Here is a 13,947-nt window from a genome sequence, read left to right on the forward strand (position 1 = left end):
GGGAATATATATCTTTGTTCCTAGGAAATCTCTAAAAGTAGACTCTAAACTGTATCCCTTAAAATATAATGGGTCATGATTTTTTAAAAATGAAATACTATTTGGCATATAGTACTTAAACTTTAATAAGTTCATTCAGCTTTGTTTTAGTCTCTGTTTTCTAAGGTAACCTGGAGAATACTTTCCTTTTACTTCTTTCCTCCATGAAGGGAAGTAGGCCTTTGAAGGAGTGTTTGGCTCTTTCTTGTTCTTTAGCAAATGTGACTACTATCAAACTGTAAACAAGTATTTTTGTATTGCCTCATTCAATAGATATTAACCTCTTATAAATCAAATATGATGCCTAATATGTTCTTTTTATTCATTCAAATGATTAGTGTGGGTCTAAGTACATGCTCTGTACCAAATAAAAAGTTGATAGCAAGACTTCCCTTTGTCCCCTATTTATAGAAAATCCTCACTTTTGAATTAACATTTTTATGTTCTCCAATTCACTTGAATTTATCTTAAAAAATTGTCTTGTATGTCCTTTTAGTGTCAAGGTGACAAGTAATAAACTCCAAGAGAAGCAATCTGTTTTTAAATGATTTTCCATGCATAGCCCCAATGAATTCCTTTACTCATCTATTTTATTCTTCAATAGAAATTTATGGAATACACATTCTCTGCCAGGCATGGTGGTTAACACCAAGAATAAAACATAAATACGAAGAAAAACATTGTCCTCCTGGATCATAATGGGGATGATAAACAAGCAAGTAATACACAGAACAATTGAACTATCACTGTGAAAGTTATAAGATGAGTATCATGATAAAGAATAAGAGAATAGTGAGCAGCTAATTTAGATAGGATTTTCAAAACAACCCTCTATAGAGCAGTGACATTAACCTGAGGCCCAGATGCGGAGAAGAAGCTGGAGTTTGTACCAGCACCAGCAGAGGGAATGGCAATCCCAACACCCTGTGAGGGGACTAAGATTAGTAGTCAAGGAGCTGAGAGAAGGCTAGGCTTCGTTGGCCATTGTAAGTAGGTTGAACTTTCTTGTACTAGAGTGGGAAGCCTCTGCAGTGTTTTAAGCAGGTGAGTGACAAAAAAAAAAAATGAGATTAGTGTTACATAAATCAAACTTGCTTCTTTTTGGAGAATGGATGAGAGGAGGCAGTGAGCAAGCAAGGAGAAGATTTAGGCGACTATGGGAGCAGCTGCTGCAGGGATGGTGATGGCTCTGAGTAGGTGGGGCTGGAGGTTAAATGAATCACCAATGGCCAATGATTTAATCAATCATGCCTGTGTAATGAAGCCTCCATAAAGCTCTAAAGGACTGAGTTTAGAGAATTTCTGAGTTGTGAACAAGTTGAGATGCAGGGAGATTGATGCACTCAGAGAACATGGAAGTTCCGTGCCCTTTCTCCGTGCCTTGCCCTATGCATCTCTTCTATCTGGCTGTTTCTGAGTTTCACCCTTTTATAATAAACTGGTAATCTCATAAGTAAAACCTCTCTCTGAGTTCTGTGAGCCACTCTAGCAAATTAATTGAACTCAAGGAGGGTGTCAAGGGAACCTCTGAGCTGTAGCCGGTCAGTCAGAAGCACAGGTGACAACCTGTACTTGCAATTAGTAACTGAAGTTGAGAGGAGAGCAATCTTATAGGACTGAGCTTTTAACCTGTGGGATCTGATGCTTTCTCCAGGTAGTGAGTGTCAAAATTCACTTGAATTATAGAACACCCAGCTGGTATTGAAGAACTGCTTGGATGTAAGGGGGAAACTCTCACATATTGGAATGGGTGATTAGAATCTTAAATGGCTATAAGAAATGGGTGCTAGCTGAGCGTCCCTCCACATGGCCTTTCCAGCTAGGCTGGGCTTCCTAACAGCATGGAGATCACAGGGTAGGGACTTTCTTCATGTCAGGGAGCTTTTCTCAGGGCACATGGTCCAAGAGACCTAGGAGGGGACTGCAATGTTTCTTCTTATCTAGTCACAGAAGTCACACAGTATTAATTTCACAATATTTGATTGGTCAAAACAGTTATTGGGCAGCCCAGATTCAAGAGTTTGGGAGAATAGATTCCATCTCTCAAAGGCAGAATGGTTTGCTTGTAGAGGGAAGAGAAGAATCCATGTCACCTATCTTAGAAACAGTCTACCCCATCCCCCTGAGCATAGCCTGATTTGAATAGAAAATAATATTGTTGTTTTCCAAAATACAACTCCCTATTGGGGATGCTGAACACATACAATAATATAATAATAATAATCTAATAATTGGTGCACAGCTTCTAAAATAAAAATGTGTAAGGGTTATGCTCTCACTCACCTCTGGCTCATAGTCTTTAACAGTCCTAAGGGGCTAGAATATTTGGTGGCATCTTACTTTGGCCATGCCTTCTCCCATCTTCCTATATGCTATCACCTATGGATTGTAAGAAATGCAAACTCTACCATACTTTTGTCACTTCTTGCTTGTTTCTTTTTTCACTTCTTGCTTGTTTCTTTTTTCACTTCTTGCTTGTTTTCTCATACCTATACATCATTTTAGTAATTCCACAGGACTCAGAAGCTCCCTAGCCTACTCTAAAATAGTGATCTTAAAGCCGTGGTTTGAGTCCCCATGGCGATACATGAATACATAGTGACACAGAAAGACTTTCCATTGATGTATTTGCACTAAGAGTTTTAAGGGAACTCATTTCCAGATCCTCAGCTTTCAGATGTGATCTTTGCTAGAAGTGATCTGCTTCAGAATGAACCAGTAGCTACTACATTCTCTCTTCCAATTTACCAATAATAAACAAAAATAAACCAACAAAATTCCTCACTTATACCAAATCTTACAGTGATGTTGTAAAATCTTCATTGAGTTGTAAAATTACACCAGGGCATCAAATAGGAGAAACTGAAATATTGGCTTTAAAAAGTAACCTTTAATATTTAATTTAGGCAACATATAAATTCATAGCATTTCCTGTCTTTTCCTACCTCATGGTATATTTCCATAAGGGAGGGATGAAGTTTGCTGTTACGGAAATATTTTGAGCTATTTGGTGATGCACTTAATTCATATGATTGAAGCTGTAGGTTACTGAAGCTGATTCCTTAAAATGTAATGGGTGTGTATTAAAGGACTACCACATTTTCCAAAGTATGTTATATAGAACACATGGATAAAACATGTACACAATGTATTTCAGATATCATGTGTTTAATTTAATACCCAGGTGAAACCTATTTTATCAAATCATATCATAAAATATTAATCCCAGTTATATTCATTAATATATTTCATTTTATAATAGCTTCTAGCTACTATAAATAAGGTCTATTAATTTGAACTCATAATGGAACTATTTAGATGTCAACTTAAATATGTGTAGAGAATACATAGTTTATCAAAATTCTTTTAGGGTTTATATGAGCAAATTGAGTCTGGCTACCTTTGCTCTTATCCCTGTAATTTTATTTCTTGGGCTTTGTTGGATGAATTCTTATTAGTTTGACCTTACCTGTAGGTCACATTACTGCAGGGATAATGTTTGTCTACCATGGCAGTATCCCACATGTCTAGTACCATGCCTAGCATTCAGTAAACATTCAGTGAATGCTTTAAAGGCATGCATGAATGAATGGATACGTGAGTAAAGGTATTTTCTTTAGTTAAACTTGTACTGTTTTTTGTCTGGGTCACATACTCCAGTACTTTCTGAGATCTAATGCCTTTATCATAATCTTATTATCCATTTTCCAAAGTGCTAGAAACATAATAGCTAAACAGTATATATGTTACATGTTGATTTGCTATCTGATTTTTTAATAACAGCTTTATCGAGATATAATTCACATAGCATAAAGATAATCCTTTTGGTTTTCAGTGTAAAACTCAGTGTCTTTTTTTAGTATATTTACAGAATTGTATGATTATTAAAACAAATTTTATAACATTTCAGCATCTTAACCGGAAACTCCATACCCTGTAGCAGTCACTTCTCTTCTCATGTTAAGTAATTATGAAATCTCTTTCTGTTTCTATAAATTTGCCTATTCTGGACATTTTATATAAATAAATCATACAACATCCTTTATGATTGGCTTCTCTCATTTAGCGTAATATTTTCAAGGTTTATCTATGTCATACCAAATATTTCATTTTTTTAAATTGCTGAACAGTGTCCTATTGTATGGATGTATTTGTACTGCCTTTTGTTTATCCATTCATCAATTGATGGGCATTTGGGTTGTTTCCATGTTTTTGGCTATTGTGAATAAGTTGCTCTGAGCATTTATGTACAAGTTTAAGAGGACAGATGTTTTCATTTCTCTTAGGTATATAGTGAGGGGCAGAATTGGTGGATCATATGTTACTCTATGTTTAACACTTTGAGAGACTGCTCACTATTTTCCAAAGTGGATGCACCATTTTACAGCAATGGACAAGGGTTCTGTTTTCTCCACATCCTTACAAAAGCTCGTGATTGTCTTCCTTTCTTTATATCCATCCTAGTGGATTTGTGGTTTAATTTGTTTTTCCCTAATAACTAGTAATGCTGAGCTTCTTTTCTTGGATGTATTGATCTTATCGTATATCTTCTTTGGAGAAATAACTATCTAATCAAATATTTTTCTCATTTTAAAAATCGAGTTGTTTGTCTTTTTTATTATTAAATGGTAAGAGTCCCTTTTATATTTTGGTTACAAGTCAGTCATCAGATACATAATTTACAAATACATTCTCCCATTCTTTGGATTGTTTTCTACTCTCTTGGTGGTGTAGTTTTAGCACAATTTTTAAAAATTTGAATATAGTCCAAATTGTCTCTTTTTTTTCTATTATCGTTTGTACTTTGGTTGTCATACCTGAGAACACTATTTGATTTTTAATTAACCTTATTAAAAATCAATATAAATCACTGCTATCCCAATTCACTTGCTTTCTGTTGCTCCCTCAATATAGTGCAAATCTTACAGACCTCCCAAGACCTTTTGCTGGAGCTGTCATGACTTTTTTTTTCTAAAATAAGTTCCCATTTCCTAATAAAGTTGGACTCACCAGAAATCTCTTTCCCAATGTTCAGTTAAGAAGTGCAGGCACTTTGTAAATGGGTTTTTGCTTTAAAAAAATGAAACAAAAGGGAAGAATGAAAATAGAGTAAGTGTAAACAAGAAGAGAGAAATATAAAAACTTAGAAGATAAAAAAATCTGAGTCTCACCAAGCAAGAAATACCTATTTTAAGATAAAACCCCAGGATATTAGTGAGCGTAGTGTGTTTGGGAAAAGGAAACATGGCTAGTTTCCTGGAGTAGAATCAAGCTGTTTGTAGGGGGCAGGGGCGGAAGGGTCTCCCTTATTATCCTTGGGATGGGGTTCTCAATTGACTGAATGCATTTCGTTCCCTCAGGGTAACCAAATTAAACACATCAAAACACAAAGCAACAGGGATGAAATTAATTGCAATCATTTGGTTCTGAAGAGCGGTGCTTCTCACACTTCCATGTATATGGATCACCTATTAAAAATACAGGTTCTGATTCAGCAGGCATGGGATGTGGGCTTGAAATCCTACATTTTTAACAAGCTCCATGTGATGCGGATGCTGTTTGGGGACCACACTTGGGCTCTGGAAGTTCTAAAAGGCAAACGGGACAGAGAGTTAGTTCACTCCTTCAGAAAGGGAGAATGTTTCTCTTTTCAATCAGGCTCTGTTTTTTTCATGTGTTCAAATTTAAAGGTCATATCTGTTTTCTTCTCAGCAGCTGTGTGAGAATTGTCCATCTTGCAGTTTCTGTATGGGATTTGATTTCCTAAGTGAAACAAAAAGCTACAAAATAGCTTAGAGAACAACCTTCCAATGGCATTCAACACCCAAGAGTTCAAACCAACTCTTAACAGGCTAGCCTGAAAAGGCAACTTTGGGTTGCATCTCTGGTCCATTCCAGAAATGAGAACCCACAGACTATCTCCTCCCAGAGCTCTCTCTCTCTCTCTCTCTCTCTCTCTCTCTCTCTCTCTCTCTCTCTCTCTTTGTGTGTGTGTGTGTGTGTGTGTGTGTGTGTGTGTGTGTGTGTGTGTGTAGGGAGGTAGATTTTAGACCCTGCCACAAACACTAAAGCTCCCTCCAGGGAGAAGGCTGTTCTCAAACATGCACCTGAAAGCATCCACTGGCCAGTCTAAGGTCCTATTGTAAAATCAAAGAAGTCTGTCCTTAGTAACTAACTGCTCAAGCAGACAGTCTGACAAACTGTCTTAAATGTCTAGTATGTACTAAGCACACTGAGCTACAGAGATTAGCCAGTTTCTACACTCAAAAAACAACACAGCTTGATGGGGACACTGACAATTAAATAGACAATTGCAACATAGTAATTAGGGTGGTAAAATAGAGTTAAGTGCAGGTAAGATAGATGTCCAATTCAGCCTCTAGAGGCAGAAAGTTCAGACATAATTTCTCAGAAGATGTAATGCTTGAACTTCTTGTCCCTTCCTTGCTGTTGTTATTATTATTATTATTATTATTATTATTATTATTAAAATTTATTGGGGTGACAATGTTAATAAGGTTACATAGGTTTCAGGTGTACAATTCTGTAAAACATCATCTATATGTCACATTGTGTGTTCACCACCAAGAGTCAGTTTTCTTTCCATCACCATATATTTAATCCCTTTTACCCTCATCCACCCCCCCCTCCCCACTTACCTTCTGGTAACCACTAAACTATTGTCTGTGTTTATGAGTTTTTGTTTATTTATTTATCTTGTTCTTTTCAGTTTTATATCCCACATATCAGTGAAATCATCAGATTCTTGACTTTTTCTGTCTGACTTATTTCATTTAGCACAATAATCTCAAAAGCCTTCTCTGTTGTTGCAAATGGCACTATTTCATCTTTTCTTACATCAGAATAGTATTCCATTGTGTATATGTACCACATATTCTTTATCAATCTTTTATCAAAGGACACTTTGACACCTTCCTTGCTGCTTTTTCTTTCAAGTGACTTTGTGCAACCCAAGAGCTTTCCTGTCAAGAAGAGGGGGCCGGAGGAAAACCCTTTACCTGGTCTTATTGCTGGTGGAATGTCCTCTGATACTTTGGTCTAGATAATGCATTTCCAAAGATTTTCACCACTGCAAGCTGTTCTTAAAATCCAAGAATAAATTGATAATGATAGAACTCACCTATTAGGAAGGAAAAATATGGGGTCTATCCTAGAACCCTTAAAATCACACCTCTGGCATGGCTGCTGACATTTATCAGAAGTCACAGCAGACCATGAAATCCCTAACATGGAGCAAGAAGTCTCCTCTAGGACTGAGCTCATTTACCTGACCTGGCCTTGGATTTTGGTAATGGAGACAAGCATCAGGGAAATTCTAACTGCTTGCTGCCCTTTTCAACTACAAAAAAGCGATTTGTAGAAGTGACAGGTACTTCCCTCCTCTGGGAAAGGCAGATAAGCCATGTGTCTCCTGCGTGGACTCCCTAGCAGGTAATTTAACATGGAATCACACTCCCAGAGGAGATAGGTGAACCCTTGATCACCAAGGCCAGGCCTAAAAGGCTGTGGGTTCTAAGATGCAAAGGTGGGTGGGAGCTTAAAGAGGCACCAAAACTGAAATGATTTTCTACTTCAGCCTGGGGAAGATAAATTTCTAAGCAGCATCCCAGGCTAAAGTGTGAATACATGAATACAACACTCCATCTGATGCTGAATTAGCAGCCCCAAAAATTGAGGTTGTCTCTCACTGAGGACTAGGCAATTAGATGGTATTTGAAAGGCAGTATGGTTGGAGTAGAAGGAATATGGGCTATATGTAGTCAGGTAGACTGAGGTTAGAAATCTGCCGCTGCTATTTTTAAATGTGAATTTTTGGATAACAACAAAGCTGCATGTCAGGGTCTTCTGTGAAAAAAAGGAAATCGTATCTGAGTTAGTTAGGGTTATTCAATCAAATACTGGAAACCCAACTAAATTGAATTTCAGATAAACAACAAATAATTTCTAGTATAAGTATGTCCCAAATATTACCTGGAGCATAGTGATACTAAAATCTATTCATTTTCTGTCTGAAATTAAAACTTAATTGGGCATCTTGTGTTTTGATTTGTTAAATCTGACAATCTTAGCATCTAAATGAAAGCAGGCTAATTTAAGCTATAGTAGCATATATCTCTTAAATCTCAACTGCAAATTCCATTAAGCCAGCTATGGATCTCTAAGTGTAGTCCCTGGACCGGCAGCTTCAACCTGACCTCAGAATTTTAGAAATGCCAGGTCTTGGATCTTGTCAGACCCATTGAATCAGAAACTCAGAGATGGCGCCTTACAATTGGCCCTACCTCTCTAGGTGAGTCTGACAGACTAAAACTTGAAAACTACTGCATACTTCTGCAAACTCTCCAAAGGCTCACAATACACCTGTTATGTGGCTCAACAATTCCATTACTAAGAATATGCCACAAGAAATGAATGTATTTTCCACCAAAATGCATATATGGAATTTTTATAATAGCCTTATGCATAATAGCTCAAAGCTGAAACAACCTGAATATCCATCAACAAGAGAATGGATAAATTGTGGTATTTATAACACAGCCATAAGAAAAACAAATTGCCAATATTTGAAACAATCTGAATGAAACTCTCAGACATTATTTTGAGTGAAAAAAATAAGACAAAAGAGAAAATGTTCTATATGGTTTTATTTATATAAATCTCCTAAATCTGGTAAATCTGATCTTTGGCGATACAAATCAGAATAGTAGCTAGTAGGGTATGGGTAGGTGGTTGTATTAACTGGGAAGAAACATGAAGGAAACTTCTGAGGTACAAGAAATGTTTTACATCTAGATGCCATCATGATATGCAGATGTGCTCATCTTTATATATTTATAAATGCATACATTTACGATTGATGCACTCTGTGTATGTTACACCACAAAAAAAAGAAAGAAAAGAAAAGAATAACAAATCTTGGTGGCTAAAACAACAAAAATCCATGTCTCACTCCTACTACATGGTTTTAAAGCTGCCACCTACATAACTTTGCTCAGCCAGTCATATGGCCACACCTACCTTCAAGTAGGTAGAGAAATGTATCCTTCCTGGAGAGAGAGAGAGATAGAGCAACATATTTGTGAAAAATGCTAATGACCTCAACATACCTACTTCTTGGAGTTCTGTGTAATAAACATACTGTCATTTATTCATTCTCTTACTCATTTAATTCAACTAACATTTACTGATTACCTATAATGAAGAAGCCACTTTGTTAGGCAAGTGGGATAAGACAGAATGGTCTTGCTTTTATGGAGTTTATATGAAGTGAAAAAAAATTACAAATACATTTTGTTAATAATTAGAATTTTGATAGCTGTAATGACACCTTGGCCACTGACCCTCCACATTTTCTTCAGGACCTGGTACCTCTCTTCAAATCAGGCAGCACCAGCTGAGGTTTGATTCACACATTTTGAACCATCGTTTCCCATCTTTGACAATGCTTCCGCAGCTCCATGAGTTATCAGCAGCCCCATAGATGAGACAAACTGTCCAAGCCAGTGTTTACAGGAGGATACTGAGATTCTAAACTGCATTTGGCACTGAATGCAGAATTCAGAGTAATTGAGAAGGCACAAGAAAGTCAAACAGGGCTTAATATTCACTTTTGAAAAAGCTTGTAATCCAACCAAATATTTTAGAGAATTGACAAAATTTTTAAGAGTGGAAAGTAAAAAATATGAAGGCAAAAAACCAACAGCAATGACAAAAAGTATCAAAGAGTGAGGGTTTCAAGATAGAAAGTAGCCAGAATAATATTAAAAATATGGAATAGAGGTTCTTAAACTTGACCCTGCATCACAATTACCTGAAGGGCTGTTTACCCAGAGTTCTGATTCAGTACATCCAGACAGGGGTCAAGGACTTTGCATTTTTAATAATTATCAGATGATGTTTATTTTGTTAATCCCTGGACAAACTTTGAGAACTGCTGATCTAAAAGAGGAAAATGTAAAATCTAACTGCTCACACTTTTACTTTGAACAATTTGCCCTTATGGTCAGACATGAAGATGAGAATTTCTGCCTACTACTGCTATGATTTTTCCAAACCCTACCATTAAGATGCAAGGATGTGGTGGCAGTGAAGCCTCTTACACTTTCCTGGGTCTACTTTGTGTCCACTACAGAAACATTGAATTATCTACTCTATTTTTTTTGGATGTAAAGTCAGCTTTATTGCAGATATATATATATTGTAATCAAACTAGGATTGGAGTGGAACTTCCTCTACTTCACTGTAAACATGGTACAATGTTAAAATTCTGCATTTCCAATCAAAATAAGGGAAAGATTATCTACTATTAATGCTACTATTCACACTGTACTTGGTGGTTCTGTCTAATTTGTAAAATGAGATATGGAAAAAAGAGGCAAAATGTTTCAAAGAGCACAAAACTCTGCTTGTACTAAAAAATGATCTGATTGTGCATGTTGAAACTCAAAAGGGATTTAGACATACCTTTTGGAATTAATAAGCAGATTTAGCAAGGTTGCTGGAGAAATACCAATGTACAGATATATCTGTATATACCAGCTCAAACAGAATATAAAATTTCAGAAAACAATATAATTTTCAATAGTATCAAGTACTTTAGAATACATTTAACAAAAGATTGGCAATGTTCATCAGAAAAGCTCTAAAACTTTACTGGGACAATTTTCACAGTCAAATATCCCACATGACGTTTTTCATGGTTTCAGCTCGTCTTCCTTTAGTCCTGTGGTTGCCCTTCCCCTGTGTTGGGGATGCGAATGGTTTCTAGTCTTGGTACAACCTCCTGCTTGACATCAGGACCATCTCTGCCCTCACGGTCAATCTTTGACTGGGCCAATTCCCGGAGATCGTCTTGCGGATCAGGCCCTGCATCTGGCATATAAATGGATTCTAGTTTTGGTAAGATGTCCTCCATGGCATCAGGACCATCTCTGCCCTCATCCCCAGTGTTCGGCTGAGCCAGGTCCTGGACATCAGTTTCTGCTTCTGGCATGTAAATGGATTCTAGTTTTGGTAAGACGTCCTCCATGGCATCAGGACCATCTCTGCCCTCATCCCCGGTGTTCGGCTGAGCCAGGTCCTGGAGTTCAGTTTCAGGGTCAGGTCCTGCTGCTGGCAGTGGAATGGGCTGTAACTTTGCGAAACTTGCTCCTTTGACGTTGTCCTCACGCCCAGTCTTACAGAGAGCCAGTCCCTGGAGTTCAGTTTCTAGGTCAGGATCTGGAACCACAGGTGCTCTTTCATCTTCATTGTCTTGATCAGGTGTAATATCCTGACTTTCAGTTGGTGGCTCCTCTTGTTGTGCTTGATCATCACTGGGTTGCTGGGCAGCCACAGGTGCAACTTGCTCTGAAGACTCTGGATCTTCTACTAGTATTTTCCATTCGAATCGCGATCTCACGTGCTTACTCATACTTCACACCGTTGAGTCTCCAGTAGCAGGAAAGGCTCCACAAGGAAGAAACACCACCGCCTCCGCCCCAGCTCTGGTCGCAGAACGCGGACTACAATGTGCAACTGCTGCCTGCTGCAAGGCGCATGCGCAGCAACGAGCATGCGCATTGACTTCGGGCCCTGCGTTGCCGGTGGACATGTTCCCGCCTGGGCCACAGAGTCTCGAAAGCCCTGCGCCTAGCACAGTCGACAAAAGCAGCTTGATGTATCTTTTTCCTTCCCCTCCAATCTTTCTCATGCTTCCAGAAACTTTCCAGACTGCCCCAGGGTTCCTCTAGTGGAGACTATGTCTCAAACATATGGCCGTGACAGAAATAGACACTAAGGATTGTAAGATCCCTTTTTACCCATGCGGTGATCCATCACTTCCTTCTCTGCATCTGGATGTGTCATGTGAACAGGGCATTTACCCACTTCCATACATTAATTATGTTCACCCCTTTTCTTTGTATTTCTGCGTGCCTTGCTGCACATTTAAATCCCTGGACTGGTAACTGCTTTCTCATGAATATGCCTGTGGTCATTCAGTCAGTGTATGGTTCAGAAATACCCTTCAGTAATGGACCTAGGAAATACTCTCAGTCCACTGTCACATGGTGGACAGCAGTGGTGATCTTGCTCATCCTATGCTCTACTTCCTACCACCCAGCCAAACAACTTGATAAGGGAGATGACGTAATAGCCTAACAGTCAGGGCGAGCACGACCTGCACAGAGCCTTAACAAAAAAATCTCAGGGTGGCAGGGCACGACACATATTTATTCAGATTTTGCAACATGCATTCAAGCAGGTCTTTCAGTGTGGGGGGAGGGTGTGATTAGGTTTGGGTAAGAATGGTGATATAATGGTTTAGTGTTTTTGTGCACACTGCAAGGCAAAGTTTCCAAGACAAATTGTTGAAAGGGTGTAGGGGTTGAAAAATGTCATTTGGCACTGGTTGTTGAAGAGTCGATGTGTCTTTGAGGGAGTTGCTGTAATAAAGAATAAGTTGTTTTCAACTTTTATATCCTTAGGCGAGACAATCCTGGATTTCTAAAGTTTTGTTGATGAAGCCAGTGTGAATAAAAAGTCTTGTAAATGTAGACAGAACCTCTGCACATGCTTCCATTCCTTGGCTTTTACATAGCTTATCAGTTTTGTGTGGGAAGTAGCACCCTCAGCTCCAGCTTGCAGTTTTCGCGACATCCCAAAAAGATGGCCAATGGTAACTGGCCTGGCACAGGGGAGGCCAAGATTACAGGTCCAGCCTGAGGCATTCTGCGGCACTGATCGTTTCGGAAGAGTATCTCCTCTATTCTTACTCATTCTACAGAAGTGCCTTGCTTTGTTTTTGTTTGTTTGCTTGTTTGTTTTTTGGTTTTGTTTTTATAAAGTATTCGTTGGGTTTACAGTACATAGGGCAATCAGCTCTCCAGGACGACAAGGCTGGAGGTGGATCCAGTTATATAGAAGTAGAATGACGCAGAAGGGGTGAACATGGAGACCCTCCTGCAGCAGAAGCTAGGATACTCTAGTGGTGAGAGAGGGAAGGTTAGTGAAATAATGGTGCTAGAAGTAAATAATACCATGGCAATTGTTCCTGCATACAAATATCTTTTTTTCCAAGCCCTTATAATATTTTAATGTATTTTTCCATTAGTCCTAAACAACTGATAAGTTATCACATCATCTTTATAATTATATTCTTTTATGAGAAGATATTTATTGAGACTTTAATGAGTGCCAATCACTAGTACAGATTTTGCCACAATGCTCATAAATGAGGTACATCTATCATAGGGCTATACATTAGAAACATCTAGGTAGTTTACATACGATATCAATATCCCAGATATCTCAGTCATATTTGTTTCCTCCATAGGGAATGTGGGAAAAGGACCCTTAAATTGAAAGAATACTAATTGCCAATTCAATTCTGATAACCTAACTAATATATATATTCATTTTGGAAAAATTGGAAAATTCTGAAAAGTGCACAAAAGTAAATAAAGTTACATCATTCAACACTGTGGATTATTTATTTTAAGTGCAGTCTTTTATCACGTCACTCATTCCCCTATCATCGTACCTCATTGCTTCTCATTTTTGTTCCTCTACATTTGGTTTCAGCCCAGCCTGTTTTTCTAATCTTATCTCTCTCTGCGATCCTGATCAATATGCCATTTTGCTTGTTCTTTGTTCATTATTTCCCTCCTGTTGAAAAGAAAGTTCCCCTCATTGCTTTTAAGCCCAACTCACCTTTCCCCATCCTTTAATGTCCATATCAAATGCCTTTTTTTACTGATGCCTCTTACCTCCACTCCAGCCCAAAGTCAGCACTCAATTTCAAATTCTTTAGGACTTAATACGCCCATTAGGCACTTAAATGAATGCAGTATTGAGTTTGTATTGAACTATGTTATGTGTAAGTGGTACCCTCCTTTTGAATTTTAA

The 13,947-nt window shown here is 38.1% G+C and overlaps 1 protein-coding gene across 1 annotated transcript; it reads right to left on the reverse strand.

Moving 5' to 3' along the window:
* Positions 1–10,777: 10,777 nt before the first annotated feature.
* On the reverse strand, positions 10,778–11,534 carry LOC109376368 (P antigen family member 1-like). The gene has a single exon (XM_019632273.1). The coding sequence runs from the start codon at positions 11,471–11,473 to the stop codon at positions 10,778–10,780; it is 696 nt and encodes a 231-aa protein (XP_019487818.1). The 5' UTR covers positions 11,474–11,534.
* Between the last annotated feature and the right edge of the window lie 2,413 nt (positions 11,535–13,947).

Source organism: Hipposideros armiger, unplaced genomic scaffold (genome assembly GCF_001890085.2).
Source record: "Hipposideros armiger isolate ML-2016 unplaced genomic scaffold, ASM189008v1 scaffold_1115, whole genome shotgun sequence".
Taxonomy (NCBI): Eukaryota; Metazoa; Chordata; class Mammalia; order Chiroptera; family Hipposideridae; genus Hipposideros; species Hipposideros armiger.